The following is a 14,325-nucleotide window of genomic DNA, read 5'->3' as shown; positions in this document are numbered from 1 at the left end:
CTCCACTGGCATTAAGGGATGGCAGCAAACCTTAATATCAAAAAACTCTCTCTGTAATGTGTCTAGAGGCAGGTCTCAAAGATGATTAAAGGATCAGAAAACCTAACGAGGGAGTAGAGAAAAGTGAAAGATACCAATGTACTTTATCTAACAGAGGCAAGAAACCAGCCATCCCTTACTGAAAAATGGAACAAGAAAAAATGAAGCTGTGCTGCCGTGTAAGGGATCAGGAAAAACATCTGCAGTCTTCTTAAATGTGGATATGAGTTACATGAGGATGTTGTCGACTCTCCTCTTTTGGATACTTACAAGATGTGGTTTGGATACATCTACTGGGGACAGGTTTGTTCAGTCCTACATGTATCCTTGCCCAGGGGCTGACAGATGGCTCAAATGACCTCTCAGCATCCCTTCCAGCCCCACACTTCTGTTTTTCTATTATTGTTGGACTAGCACATTAGCTGAGTCAGATTAGCCCCTGCAACTTAGAGGAGGAGTCAGCTGCTTGAAAAAAAAAAAAAACAGGTAGACTCTTTGTCCCCAAAACAAATGCTTCTCTACCCTGTTCAAGATTAAATTATACCACCAGAGGTGTTATTTCCTTGAGTCACAAAGTATTTTTGGTCTTCTAGAGTTCCCTAACAGAATGCAGACCCTGACACCTAAGTGAGGATCAAGTAACTGAATCTTATCAGATCAGAGACCAAGGCCCTGTAACAGACTAAGGCTGGAAATGCAGGAAGAGAAGAGTCCCAAACACAGAGACTTACACAACTGTAAAGGCAAAGTGGGCCTAATCGAAAATTGTAGCTCTAGGCTTGTACAGGAGAGAGGGCTCTCTTCCCTCCCAGCCGAGTTCAGTAATTCCTTCAGTGAATGCAGAGCACTAGCTACTGGTTGTGAAGGCACGGGGAACACTACAGTAAGACGCATAGACACAGCTGACTCCTGCTTTCCTGCACAACACTGAACATGAGGTGAACGGACAGTGAACATTACATGGGGTCTCCACGTATGCAACAGTGAGCTGCTGATGGACACAAGGCACCATTCTGGGCACTTGGAATGAGGTGGTGACCAAATGGAGCTTACATTCTGATAAGCTGAAATTAGGGAATGAAAGAAGCACAAGGTGCTCCAAGAACTCTTGACAAGGAGACAACCCTAGCTGAAAAGTCCAACCTGAGAAAGGGATGTTTCTACAGCCATGTGAGAATTGGTAAAAGGCATGTGTTGGGGAAGGAGGAGATACCTGGCGAGTGTTCTGCTTAAAGTTACCACACGTTGCCAAGCTACCACAGTTCGGTTGTGTAGTAAAGTAAAAGGGAATTTATATCCTCCTTTCTCTTATTCAAGTATTTGTATAATAATTTTTAAGAATATCAAAGTCATACTTAAAACTATTTATCTAATTTTTACCTTGTAGCTTTAATGTATATTGTTCTTTAAACTGTTACTTGTAAATTATGATCAAATTCTGTTACAGATAGGATATAATTTGGAGCCCTAATTCAAAATCAAATAAGAGTTTTACCCTGCTGATGAAAGCATTGAGTCTAAATCCAAAATGTGTTTGGTGTTTCTGAATATAAACAAGGTGACATGTTTCACATTGTGACATGGATCTTTCCCCACCTGCACGGAATATGAATTATAGGTTGGTTCCTGCACTACAGGTGGACCTGTGGCAGCCCAGCAGTATCTCCTATGTCTCAAAAGGAGCAGTTACTGATGTCCATATTCCCCAAAATGGTTCCCAAGCCCTGTTAGCGTTCTTACAGGAAGCCAACATCCAGTACAAGTAAGCATTCTTTTTCACTTGCTTAATTCATTAGTACTAAACTGAACTGAATGAGAGCTGTATTCAGGTTATTTACTGAGCGCCTATAACAGTGTTTCAGGTACTGTGTTTCAAACTGCAAAAACAGACACGAATGTAACACAGTTATATTCACCTTTAATGAGCTTATTAGTGTAACGGGGAGGGGAGAACCACACCGGCATATCATTTCACCATTACCACTAGGTGGTCAGTGTAAACACAGAAGATCTTCTCTGTGTGAGGAAGGGAGAGCAGTGGGTAAGAATACAAGAGCAGATAAAGCTTTCTGCAGGAGCAATGAAAACCAAGCACAGGATGAGGCTCAGGACTTGCAGGCAGAGGGGACAGTGCAAGCAAAGGGAAGAAGCAGCATAATACCTGTTTAGGGAACTGAAGTGGTTGAGTGTTATTATTGTACAAACACAGGGAGTAGAAATAAAAGATGCTGGAGAGGTTGAGGGAAGACCAGGTTGTGGGGAGTCTGATGTGTACAGGGCTAGGAGCTCAGACTAGTGTGGTGCTGCACACTGGGAGGATATAAGCAAGGGCACCAGGTGTCAGTGGGGTGGAGGAGCAATAGGAGACTACAATAATAGTCCAAGTAAGAGGTTGTGAGGCCTTGAGTCAGGACCAGAGTAGTGTGATCAGGAGAGTACTCAAAAAAATACTCAATAGGCAAAACCACCTGGACTCTGCACTTGGTTGGATATGGGGAGGAAGAAATCAAGGACAGTCCCAAATCTTCTAGCTTGGGCAATGGAGTAGATAGATCCAAATGGATTTGGATATCTTGAGGTATTTGGTTTGGGTTGTTTGTGTTTTTTTAAGGAATACTTACATAGTAAGAATGGAGCAAACAGAAGACAGTCACGGAAGTCAAAGAAGAAATGAGAGACTTTCAAGAGGGAGAATATTAGTGGGGCCAAGTGTACAGTAATATCCAGCAAGAAAAAGGACTGACCAGTTTCCTTTGGATTTGGCAATGTAAATTGTGTTGGTAACTCTCATGGTGGGATGTGGGATTAGATTGTCAGGAGCAGAAGACAGAGAAAGACAGAAGTGAATAGGAGGTGAGAACAGGGAGAAGCAGAGCAGACTACTGCTCTTAGAAATTAAAATAAGGAGAGAGGCAGAGAATAAGGAATGACTACAAGGAGATACAGAATCAATGACTGCTTGAAATTTGGGATTTTAAGGGGTAAGAGGCAATTTTGGTATGTCTGTAGGCTGAGGGGAGGAACAAGTTAGGGAATGAGACATTGATGGTACAGGATAGAATGCATCAATGGAGGAAAGGGTTTGAGCACTAGGAAGGATACCTTATCCAGTATGACTGAAGAGGTAAATGTGAGTCTAGTTAAGATTATAAAGAGGAGAGTCAACAACTTAAAAGAAATCATAACTAATGGCTAAATTTTCTATATGGAATAGGAAGCAAAATTATCTACTGAAAGGGAAGAAACAGGGACTGAAGAAAGTTACCAAGAGAAAAACTGGGGTAAGAACAAATAAAAGTGGTTGTTGAAAAGAAGGAAGATTTAGTGCTCATACACAGTTGAGGTTTTGTTGGGTTAGGACCACGGAAAGGTCAGGATGGCAAGGAAGTTGAGGTTCCTAATGAAATACTAGTTCAAGTATTCATCCATGGTGTCAAATCTGGATAGGAAAGGAGAACAGTCTAGGAGGAATGATGGAGTCAAATGGAAGAATCAAGAAGGGGATAAGGATCTTTATATTGAAAGCAGATATGGCATGACTGAGGGCAACAAGGAAACGGAAGGAAGAAATTTTTGACAAAGTTTGTAGGCTGAGATTAAGAGTCCTGGTATAGAACATTTATGGCTGGTGACAAGAGTCAGGGGATAGTCATGGAGGATTTGGCCAAAGTGGAGTATAAATCACCGAGACTGATGTGGTCGAGAATGGATGGACTAAATCACCAGAGAATCAACACAGCAGTTATGAATCTCCTTGGCTGATGGCAAGATTAGAGATAAAGAGACAGAATGTGCCCGTGGGAGAGTAATTTCAGAGAGTACCCAGGAGTTAGAGGAAAGAAACAAGGAATGGCATGATGCCATAGGTCAAATGAGCTTTTTCTAGAAGTAGATTGATGGGGAAAGAGAAATGGGGGTTCAGGAGAATGCTGACCTCTTTTCCTTCTGGTCCCATGATAGAGTGGCAGAAGAGAAAGCCACAAAAGAATCTGTCCTTGAGAAAATCCAATTTCTGTCAGGGCAAGAATATGAGAAGAGAGAGTTCTCTGAAGAGATGAGAATGTAGGAAGTTTATTTACAGTGAAAGCAAGCTTCCAGCAGGCACAAGGGAAAAGGAAGTGGTGGAGTGATGAAGAGTCAGTGCAGGCTCTGGGGGAGAAATGCAGTGTAGTGAACTGATGATGTGGGAAGGAGTGACATACCTTTCATTTGGAAACCTAGGATTTCAGGGCTGAGAGGTAAGTGGCTAACCTCAATTGCTCCAACTTTTTGGCAAACGGTTGTACTGTTAAAACTGGCAGGAAGATCCCTGATGATGTCTGGTAAGGCCTGGGATGGGCTCATGGCTCTGTCAGTCAATGGTAAAAGCCTTAGTCTCTGGAAGGCTGAGCCACAGGGTACAAAGTAGCAATGACATTCCTCCCTGGTCCACACAAATACTTCCCTGCCAGAAAGATAATTACAGCCTTCTAAAGTACTGATATGCTTTTTGCAGAAAGGTATTTTATCTCTGCTTCTAGAACAGGTTAGAGTCACAGCTGTGCATAAAACTATTGTTCATATTGAACACATTTTAGTCATCACTATAACTCTGAAGGCGTGCTTTGATTCTCTGAATGCCTGGAAGGAACTGGAGCTTGGTAATTATATCTATAGGTGCTCAGCAACAACTCACATGCTTCATTAATTATAATTCAGTAGAAGGGGATATACCAGTTATTTTAACAAGTCTCTATTTCCTGCCGTTAAATATAGGTCATGTGGAACTGATATAGAATAAAATATCACACTTTATGTCACAGAGAATGGAATCTAAAAAAGTGAATGTTTTAAATCAGTTGTCTCCTCATGGAGGACAATCATTTAGAATTATTCATTTTGTTAGTCTCAGGATAATAATACATAAGAGTCATTAAATTCCACAGGACAGTAGGTAGAGATCATTTTAATTGACTTTTATTATTGTAGCCTGCGGTATTTTCAAAAGATTATCATTAATTCTATACAACTATATGTAATATATAGCTGTAGTCATCTTTAAGGCAGAGATAATGTGACCCCATGTGTCTGGCCCCTAGGTAATCAGCCCCTCTCAATGACATGACAGATGAGATGACTCATTGTTATAAAAAATTCAATCATTTTATAAATTAAATACCTGTAAAAATTGGCAGTGGAATTTCAAATTTTGAGCCCCCCCTCACCCACCCTGGAAGCTTTGGGAGGTGGTTTTATACTGGGTGTTGACATCACTTGGAAATTTCTCAATAGCTCTAGTCACTATCCTAGGAGTATATGCAACTAGGGTAGGAATAATAATCAGCCATAAAGGACTAAGAAAATATAAAACTTACAAATGCTATTTTGGGCTCCTTCTCATCAATCTGCTGGTGTTGACTACTTGACAAGGAAAATGGCCACACCACACCACAATTATTTTAATTTTCAGATTGGTCTTTTAGGGCCTGTATTAAAATACAGTCTAGTTATTGAACAGAGACCTGTATTAGTTTGCTAGGGCTATCATAACAAATACCACCAGACTGGCTGGCTTAAAAAGCAAAAATTTATTGTCTCATGATTCTGGAGGCTATAAGACTGAAATCAAGGTGTAGGCAGAGCTGGTTCCTTCGGAGGGCTGCAAGGGAAGGATCTGTCCCAGCCCTGTCTCCTGGGTTTGTAGATGGGACGGCCATCTTTGCCTCTTCATATCTTCCCTCTGTGTCTTTGTGTCCTGATTTCCCCAATATATGCAACATAAAATGTACCATTTTAACCATTTTAAATATACAATTCAGTGACATAAAGTACATTCATATTACATAACCATCAGCACCATGCATCTCTAGAACTTTTTCATCTTCCCAAACTGAATTTCCTCTAGGACACCAGTCATATTGGATGAGAGTACATCCTGGTGACCTCAGTTTAATTACATCTGCAACAATCCTAGTTCCAAATAAGGTCACATTCTGAGGTGCTGGGGGTTAGGGCTTCAACATATGAATTGGGGGGACACAGTTCAACCCATAACAGATCCCCAAACACAGTAGCTTTAATGCAGTAGAATTTACTTCTCCCTCACGGGATGGCCCAGAGGTCCAGAAGCTATTGCTGTGCTATTCCAGCCACCACTGTTGTTACCATAACTGCCTCTTGGGCTGTAAAGCTGGTGACTAGACACTGGAGTGCTGAGTCCGGCAACCCCAACTGCCTCTCAACAGTCACGTCTCTGTGACCTTGACATGGCTGCAGCAACAGCAGGAGATGGCCTCTGCCTCATTCTTAACTTCCTATCTTGCCAGCGTTTCCAAATCTGTACCCAGAATCAAGGTTGCAAGAGAGTCAAGAAAAAGTAGTTTTCAGCTTCCCAGCCCCTGCGGTACAGGAAGTCCATAAGGAGAGTAGGCAGTTGACCATATCCAGCACAGACACTCAAGAGAGGAAAAAGGAAACAAGGGTCAGGCATATTCTACTCTTCGTCTGTATTTAATATGGAACTTGAGAGGAATGATACCAGTGAGTTTCCAGATTTAATTAGCCTAAATTAGTGGCTTCCAGATCGTTAGCCTAAATTTGATCCTGATAGTATATTAAAATCACTTTTGGTGAGCTGATAACTATTCATAGATATTCTCGTCTATGTAGGGCCCAGTGTGGCATATTTTTTTAAGTTTGTTTGTTTATTTTTAATCTCCACACCCAACGTAGCGCTCCAGCTCACAACCCCAAGATCAAGAGACACACACTCTTCCAACCGAGCCAGTCAGGTGCCCCAGTGTGACATATTTTTTAAAGCTCACAGGTGACTTTAAAGCAATGCAGCTTAAGAATCATTGGCCTAAATGGATGGGCAAGTACTAGGGAATCCAAAAACTAGTTCTACTTAGGGTACTTGGAGACTTTAAAAGAAGACTGAAAAGCTTAAGAGTTTATTCATCAAAGAAGCTAATATCCAACTAGAATGATCCTGTACAACTTGAAACTGAAAAAATTTATAATTTTCCTACTTTGGTGAAAACACTAGCAAACTTAACTAGAAAATATTAAAATAAATTCATTGCAGGAGCAATTCTCCATTAGAATTATTTGACAATCCTCTGAATGGTCATTTCATGATGTGATTGGTAATATGTTGTCATTTATCAATTGATAATGATACATGATAAAGAATCTAATCAATTAAGAGGCATAGTTTTTTGTACTGAAATTCCTGGGGAAATACTGCTTTTCTAAAGGGAATGATGGTTGTTCTATCAGGAGCTGCAAAAAAAACAGATGTATCAGCATCAGAGCTTCATAACTTTCTGGTGACAAATGTGGGGAATTGCTCTTACCTTGAGTGGAAACAAGTTGCACTTGTTTATATTTAGAAGGTCTGTCCACTTTGGAAATAATGCAAAAGCAGTATACCACAGCTCAATTTTGTAAACATTTAAACATTTTTTTAAACCCAACTTTTTTGTGTGTGTGTTGTCTTGTTGTGGTGTTCATAATGTCACACTGGACTTAGAGTCTAAAGACTAGAATTCAGGTTCACATTCCGAGTCCAAATTCTGGCTCTATACTCACTAGCAGAGTGATGTTGTCAGGTTCTTAACCCTTTTGGGGGCTCATTTTCCCTGTTTGTAAAATGAAGGTAACAAAAAAATCTACCTCGTAGGGTTATTAACTAAGCTTGTGTACATAAAATACATAGCATCATGCCTAAATAGGTACTCAATAAATGTAAATGCTCATACCCATCATTCAGTTCTTGTAGCTGTTCAATCAGTGGTAGTAATTATTATTATTTGAGAACATCTGCCTATAATTTTACATTTATATTCATTACCCAATTTAACAGTTTTTATTTCCCAAAAGAGAACATGTTCCCAACATTTGGTATTTTTAGAAATGTCAATATTTGCTATCCTCTTTTTCATAGATGCATAATTTTCTTTTCAAATTGCTTGATTTTTATGTGCTCTCCATTCAATTTGCATCATGTCTATCATTTCAAATCCAGGATCCTCATAGAAGATCTTCAGTACACACTGGAAAAGACAAGCAGTTTGCGACCCCAAAGAAATCGAAGATACCTGTCTGGATATAATTATGAAGTTTATCACTCTTTAGAAGAAGTATGTAATCAGAGGAGCTTTCATTGTTTTTTTAACAAATGCATCTTTATCGTTTAGGTCTAATGGTTGGGAGAAAAGCATAAAGACAGAGGCAGGAGCCATATGAAGAATACATAAAGCTCTTATATTGCCTAGCCACCTCAGTTCATCATCTCTTCCATTAATAAGCCTTTATAAGAAGTAGTGAAATAATTTGAATTTCATTTCCTTTATGCAACCCACCCCTGCAAAGGACATGGGAAGGGCAACGGAAAAGTGAGGTAATGTGGCTATAATTGCAGTTGTGAAAACCTTAACTAAAAATCCATGGAAGGTAGATCTAGTCAGAGTTCAAGGGCAGTGATTTGGATGAGGGGTGGAGTGAACGTTGATGCTTGCCCCACAGCCTCTGCACAAGTTGAGACCTCCCAAAGGCCAAGCCCTATTTGTGGAACCTCAGGACCTTTTCATATGTTGTTACTTATTCTTCCTATTATTTATTCTACAACAACCTCATTCCTACCACCACATCCTTTACTGGCCACCCTGGACAATAGCTAGTTACTCTTTGAATCTGAGCTCAAGCAAAAAGATGGCTGTCTCTACTCTCGAAGACGAAATTAGAACTCCCCATCTCCAACCCCAGCATGTTACATGTACCCACAGCACATGGATATGATATCTATCATAGTTTTTATGTATGTAATTGTAGGATCCTTTGATTAATGCTTTTCTCTCCTCATAAGCTGCAAGTTCCATGAGGGCAGGCCGTTTCTTTCTTGTTCACCACTAAATCCCCAGTGGCAAGCAAATAGAAACCTCCAAAGTAGGTAGTTGAATGAATAAATGAATAAGTACATAGATTTTCCATGCTTCCCCTGAATTGAGCAAAGGAATGTCAGGCATAGAATTAATGTGATCCTGTTATATTCTTTTTTTTCTTTTCCCAGTTTTATTGACAAATTAATTTGTATGTGTTTAAGGTGTACAGCTTGATTTGAGATACGTATACATTGTGAAATGATGACCACAATAAAGCTAATGAACACATCCATCACCTCACATAGTTACAATTTTTTAGTGTGTTATGAGAACACTAATATCTACTGTCTTAGCAAATTTCAAGTGTATAATAGAGTATTACTGACTATTGTCACCATGTTATACATTACATCCCCAGAATTCATTCATCTCATAATTGAAAGTTTGTACCCTTTGACCAACATCTCCCTATTCCTCCACCTTTTTATCCCCTGGCAACCACCATTCTACTCTGAGTTTCATTTTTTTATTTTTTTTAATAATCTTTTTTATTATGTTAGTCACCATACAGTACATAATTAGTTTTTGATGTAGTGTTCCATGATTCATTGTTTGCATATAACACCCAGTGCTCCATGCAATATGGACCCTCCTTAATACCCATCACCGGGGTCACTCATCACTCCACCCCCCTCCCCTCTAAAACCCTCAGTTTGATTCCCAGAGCCCATAGTCTCTATGGTTTGTATCCCTCTCTGATTTCCCCCCCTTCATTTTTCCTGTTATATTCTAAGGAGAATATTTGATTCTCTTGATAATGACTTTCTTTTCAAAATTATTTTCATATATTTCATGTTCCAACATATGTTTTAGAAGCTTGAAATTAAAAGCAATGGAAAGGTTTTAGATAGTTTGGCACATGAAAGTGCTATAAAATGCACTAGAAAAAAATTTTTTAAATATATCTATAGATATGTACATACATATACATACATACATACACTTAAGATATATATATACATATACTATATATGTGTGTGTGTATATATATATATATATATATATATATATATATATGCTGCTCATTGGACTAAATAAGAAAAGAAAAGAAAGCATGGGTACTTCTCAAAATCTATTTTTTTCAGCACAGACTCTTTTGCACATCATGGATTAAAGGGACACTTTTCTGTGACTTCCTTACTTCTTGTAAGGCTTTTAAGTCAGAAATGTCATCCATATTTCTAAGTGCCTTATTCATCCATCTCAAATATACCTTCTTCTGATGACAGATAAGTGTGTGTGACTGGATCAATACAAATGTATCACCATTATGGGGGAAATTATTCAGGGTATGCCTTCTGATGTGTGACTTAAATAACCTTTAAATGCAGAAGACAATGCCTTTTTCTTAGAATCTTCTGTTCAGTGGCAAATTACAATATATGGGACTTTAATAGACACTTTCAAGTAGTTCGCATGGTTTTCATGAAACTGATTTCTTTTCCTCTTAAATACTTGGGGGGGGGGAATGGAAATAAATTTTTATTTTCAAAAAGACCCAGAACACATTGATTAATTTTCTATAAAGCTCTGCCATCAAGATACTAATGATAAACGGTAGTGGAAGGTATGCATTAAAAAGGGAACAATATAAAGACATGAAGCTACTATTTGTAAAGACAGAAAATAAAATATAATTTTAAGTATCTTAAGGAAAATTAAAAATACAAAACTGATTTTTGTTCAGTTTATACTCATGTATGCTCTTTGAGCTCTGAGACCTATTTTTGCCTTTTGTTACCTTTTGTTCTCTGAAAGCTCCATAATTGGGAGAGTCTGACATGGTTTTTATTTTTTTGCTTTTAGATTCAAAATTGGATGTATCATCTAAATAAAACTCATCCAGGTCTCATTCACGTGTTCTCTATTGGAAAATCGTATGAGGGAAGGCCTCTTTATGTTTTAAAGGTAAAAATAAATTATTAACAAAATATTTAGTAAACATTCATCTTTTTCAAGCTTGACTTATGGGGGAAAAAATGAAATGGTCTTTCACAGCATCTCATATTTAACATCATCTGATAATTTAAGAAAAATATTTCCCTTAGGTTTTTGGGCCATATTTAATTTTTGCCATTGAGTATTCCAGGGAATGCTGTTTCTAACATATTCAGAGTTATTGGTGCACTTACAAATAATGGCATTCAAAATTATTTGTGAGCTGGTGCTACTTAAGGTGAACCAATGCAAAACTACATAAATGTGTAAGAAGTATACACCCTTCCCAGCCCTTGACTCTGCATTGTCTCCTAGCTACTGACCCAGAGCTCTCTATCCCTTCTCAGCCCAACATCTGAAAAGATTTCCCTATATCACTGTTTCTATTTCCTTACCTCCCATTCAGACCTTGACTCACTGGCCTTTGCCCCCATGGCTCCTCTAAAACTTCTCTTGCCAAAACCAACCATGACTCCTAGTTGGTTCTCCTCCTATCTCTCTGACCATACCCTCCAGTCTCATTCAGTGGCTCCTCTCCCCCTGCCCTTCCCATGGTTTCTGATCATCCCAGGACTCTCTGCTCAGACTCTTTGCTCTCCCTCTACCAATCTCTCTAGATGGACATACCCATCCCATGATTTCAACAATCATTCCAGAATTTTCTATTTAGTTGAGGTCCACTCTCTGGAGCTTTACATTCATATGTCATTGCCTATTTGACCTTCTCATCTCAATTTTCACAAAAGCACTTCAGACTCAGAATGGCACCATTTTGTGATTGCAGTCAAGAAACATGAACGTCATCCTAAATTCCTCTTATTTTTACCACTTCCTTTAAATCTACCACCAAGAACTGACATTTCTTTCTTCTAAATATCTTTGGGATCTGTTCTAGTTCCTTCTCTTGTCTTCCCTACTCTTGCCCTAACTTATCTCTGGATCTCTTCTCCATGGACTGTTGCAATAAATGCCTCAGTATGGAGCTTTATTTCAAGTCCTTGTCCTCTCCCCTCTCATACTCTCATCCGTCACTACTGTCAGAGTGACCTTGGGCTCATGCCTCTGTCTCTCTATCCCACATACACACCCCTCTCCCATGAAATACATGATGAAGCCTTATCTCTTTTATACAAGATCCAGGGATTTCATGTGTTCTCTGCCTCTGTGTCCATCTTCATCTGCCATTTCTTCCTCATACCCCAAAAGCAGTTCTTCAAAGAGGATGTGTCCAGATTCTCTTCCAGGCTTGAGCTGCCTTCTTCCAACTTGTCTGCTGGGCAAGCTTCAGGTCTTACCCAAGTACTCAAATGTTCCTCCCCTGAAAAGCCTTCTTTTATTCTCTGGGAAAATTACACAAAACACCCCATGTTCCCTAAGCAATTTATGCATGTCCACATCACAATGATTGATTGCTCCTGTGTCTGCCCTCCCTACTAGCATATAAACTCCTTGTCTTTTCATCTTTGAATCTCCAGTGTCAAGCACAATGTCCAAAAAGGATTTCCTGAAGTATTAGTTGAGTGAAGTAATGAATGAAAACTAGGTCCCCTATGAATATAATGTTAATAGCTACTTATTTGTTACTGAGTTAGAAACCACATTTAAGTAATATTGATATAATAAGATTATAAAGAAAAATCTGTCACTTGATTCTACAAATCAATTTGTTTTGCTTTCCCATTTTGTGTTGTAATAAAATTTGATTTTGTCTACCAATAAAACATAGTTATTGCTGGGGTGCCTGGGTGGCTCAGTCAGTTAAGTGTCCGCCTTCAGCTCAGGTCATGATCCAGGGTCCTGGGATCGAGCCCCACATTGTGCTCAGCGGGGAGTCTGCTTCTCCCTCTGCCCCTCCCCCTGCTCCTGTGCTCTTTCTCTCTCTTTCTCAATTAAATAAAATCTTTTTAAAAATTTTAAAAACATAGTTACTGCTTTAAGAAATATTCCTTGCGATTCTGATTCTCTTGGAGGAGGGGGTTAGGAAGAAGGGGAATTTAGCATTTCACTTAACAATCACATATTACATTAAAGGAGAAGCAAACTAGGGGTACCTGGGTGGCTCAACCAGTTAAGCGTCCAGCTCTTGATTTCAGCTTAGGTCATGGTCTTGGGGTCATGAGAACAAGCCCTGCATCGGGCTCCTCACTCAACATGGAATCTGCTTGGGATACTCTCTCTCCCTCTCCCTCTTCCCCTCTGCTCACACACATGCTCTAAATAAATAAATATAAATATATATATATAAATAAATAAATAAATAAAATCTTAAAAAGGAGAAGCAAACCTATTTAAGGGATTGCCCTTTTTTGTTTATTTTCCAGTTATTTGATTTGTAATTAAGGCAATAAATTTATTATTTCTGCATAAACAGGCCTGGACTTCTGAAATAGATAGGAAATTTCTTTATCTTTTTGTGGGTTATCTAATGACTCAAACTATAGTGAAGAACTACACTGAAATCTTACTAAAGTATGCTGATCAGTGAATTTAAAAATAAAAGTCTGAGTTGGTTACTGTGAATACTCTTGTTTTCAGCTGGGCAGAAAATCACGAACTTACAAAAGAGCTGTCTGGATAGACTGTGGTATTCATGCAAGAGAATGGATTAGTCCTGCCTTTTGTCAATGGTTTGTAAAAGAAGTAAGTTAAACCCTTTATACAATGTCCATTTCAGTAAACTGATGCTTCCCATGTGGTTTTATTCTGCTTAAGGAGGAAAACTGGGAACTTGAAGCCAGCAGTACCTGATTGAATAATAACACCGTGATTTTGGTGAGTTACTTTCATGGTTCTGAAGACCCCTCATAACTCTGGCTCAGTTTATCTTTACCTCTGCCCTTGGAGGTTGGAGTTACCAACATTGATTAAAAAGAAAGGATCAGGGTTTCAGAGCATTTATGAATTTGTGGACAAATTAGGAACCAACCAGGTAGCTGATATATGGTAAAAGGCTAAACATCTAATTTATGGTGCTCCAGAGCAGTTTCTCATACAATATCCAATGTGGAAAATTCTATACCACTTATCACAATGATTTCACATATGCTATAACAATAAAGGGATGAGCAAACGATTGCATTTTGCTTTCCTGCTGCAGATCGGTAATATAATACCAAAGACCCTTCGCATCTGTGGATTTTGCGTTCTCAGTTTTAGTATTTTTCAGTAACTCTAACAGTTGAAGATTCATTGTGATTTCTTATCAGCGGCTTCATTTAAATCATAAGTCTTCTGAAGCTAGTGTATCAAGTGGGTCTGTATTCCAAGCATGGGTCAATAGAGCCAACCTCATGGACCAACATCTTAATATGTTTTTTTTTTATTCTTATGTTAATCCCCATACATTACATCATTAGTTTTAGATGAAGTGTTCCATGATTCATTGTTTGTGCATAACACCCAGTGCTCCATGCAGAATGTGCCC

The 14,325-nt window shown here is 38.8% G+C and overlaps 1 protein-coding gene across 4 annotated transcripts in view; it reads left to right on the top strand.

The window, feature by feature from the left end:
* Positions 1 to 14,325, top strand: part of CPA6 (carboxypeptidase A6) — a 252,013-nt gene that overhangs the window by 161,437 nt on the left and 76,251 nt on the right. For all 4 annotated transcript variants that reach the window (XM_081816079.1, XM_081816078.1, XM_006734422.3 and 1 more), the window contains exons 3-6: positions 1,677 to 1,801; positions 8,048 to 8,162; positions 10,770 to 10,871; positions 13,437 to 13,541. In XM_081816079.1, the coding sequence (XP_081672205.1) occupies positions 1,677 to 1,801; positions 8,048 to 8,162; positions 10,770 to 10,871; positions 13,437 to 13,541 (447 nt within the window). The remainder of the gene's footprint in view (positions 1 to 1,676; positions 1,802 to 8,047; positions 8,163 to 10,769; positions 10,872 to 13,436; positions 13,542 to 14,325) is intronic.

This window comes from Leptonychotes weddellii, chromosome 4 (genome assembly GCF_054177405.1).
Source record: "Leptonychotes weddellii isolate Sample4059 chromosome 4, ASM5417740v2, whole genome shotgun sequence".
Classification (NCBI taxonomy): domain Eukaryota; kingdom Metazoa; phylum Chordata; class Mammalia; order Carnivora; family Phocidae; genus Leptonychotes; species Leptonychotes weddellii.
The sequence above is the reverse complement of the archived record's forward strand: the minus strand, read 5'-3'. Positions and strand labels throughout refer to the sequence as shown.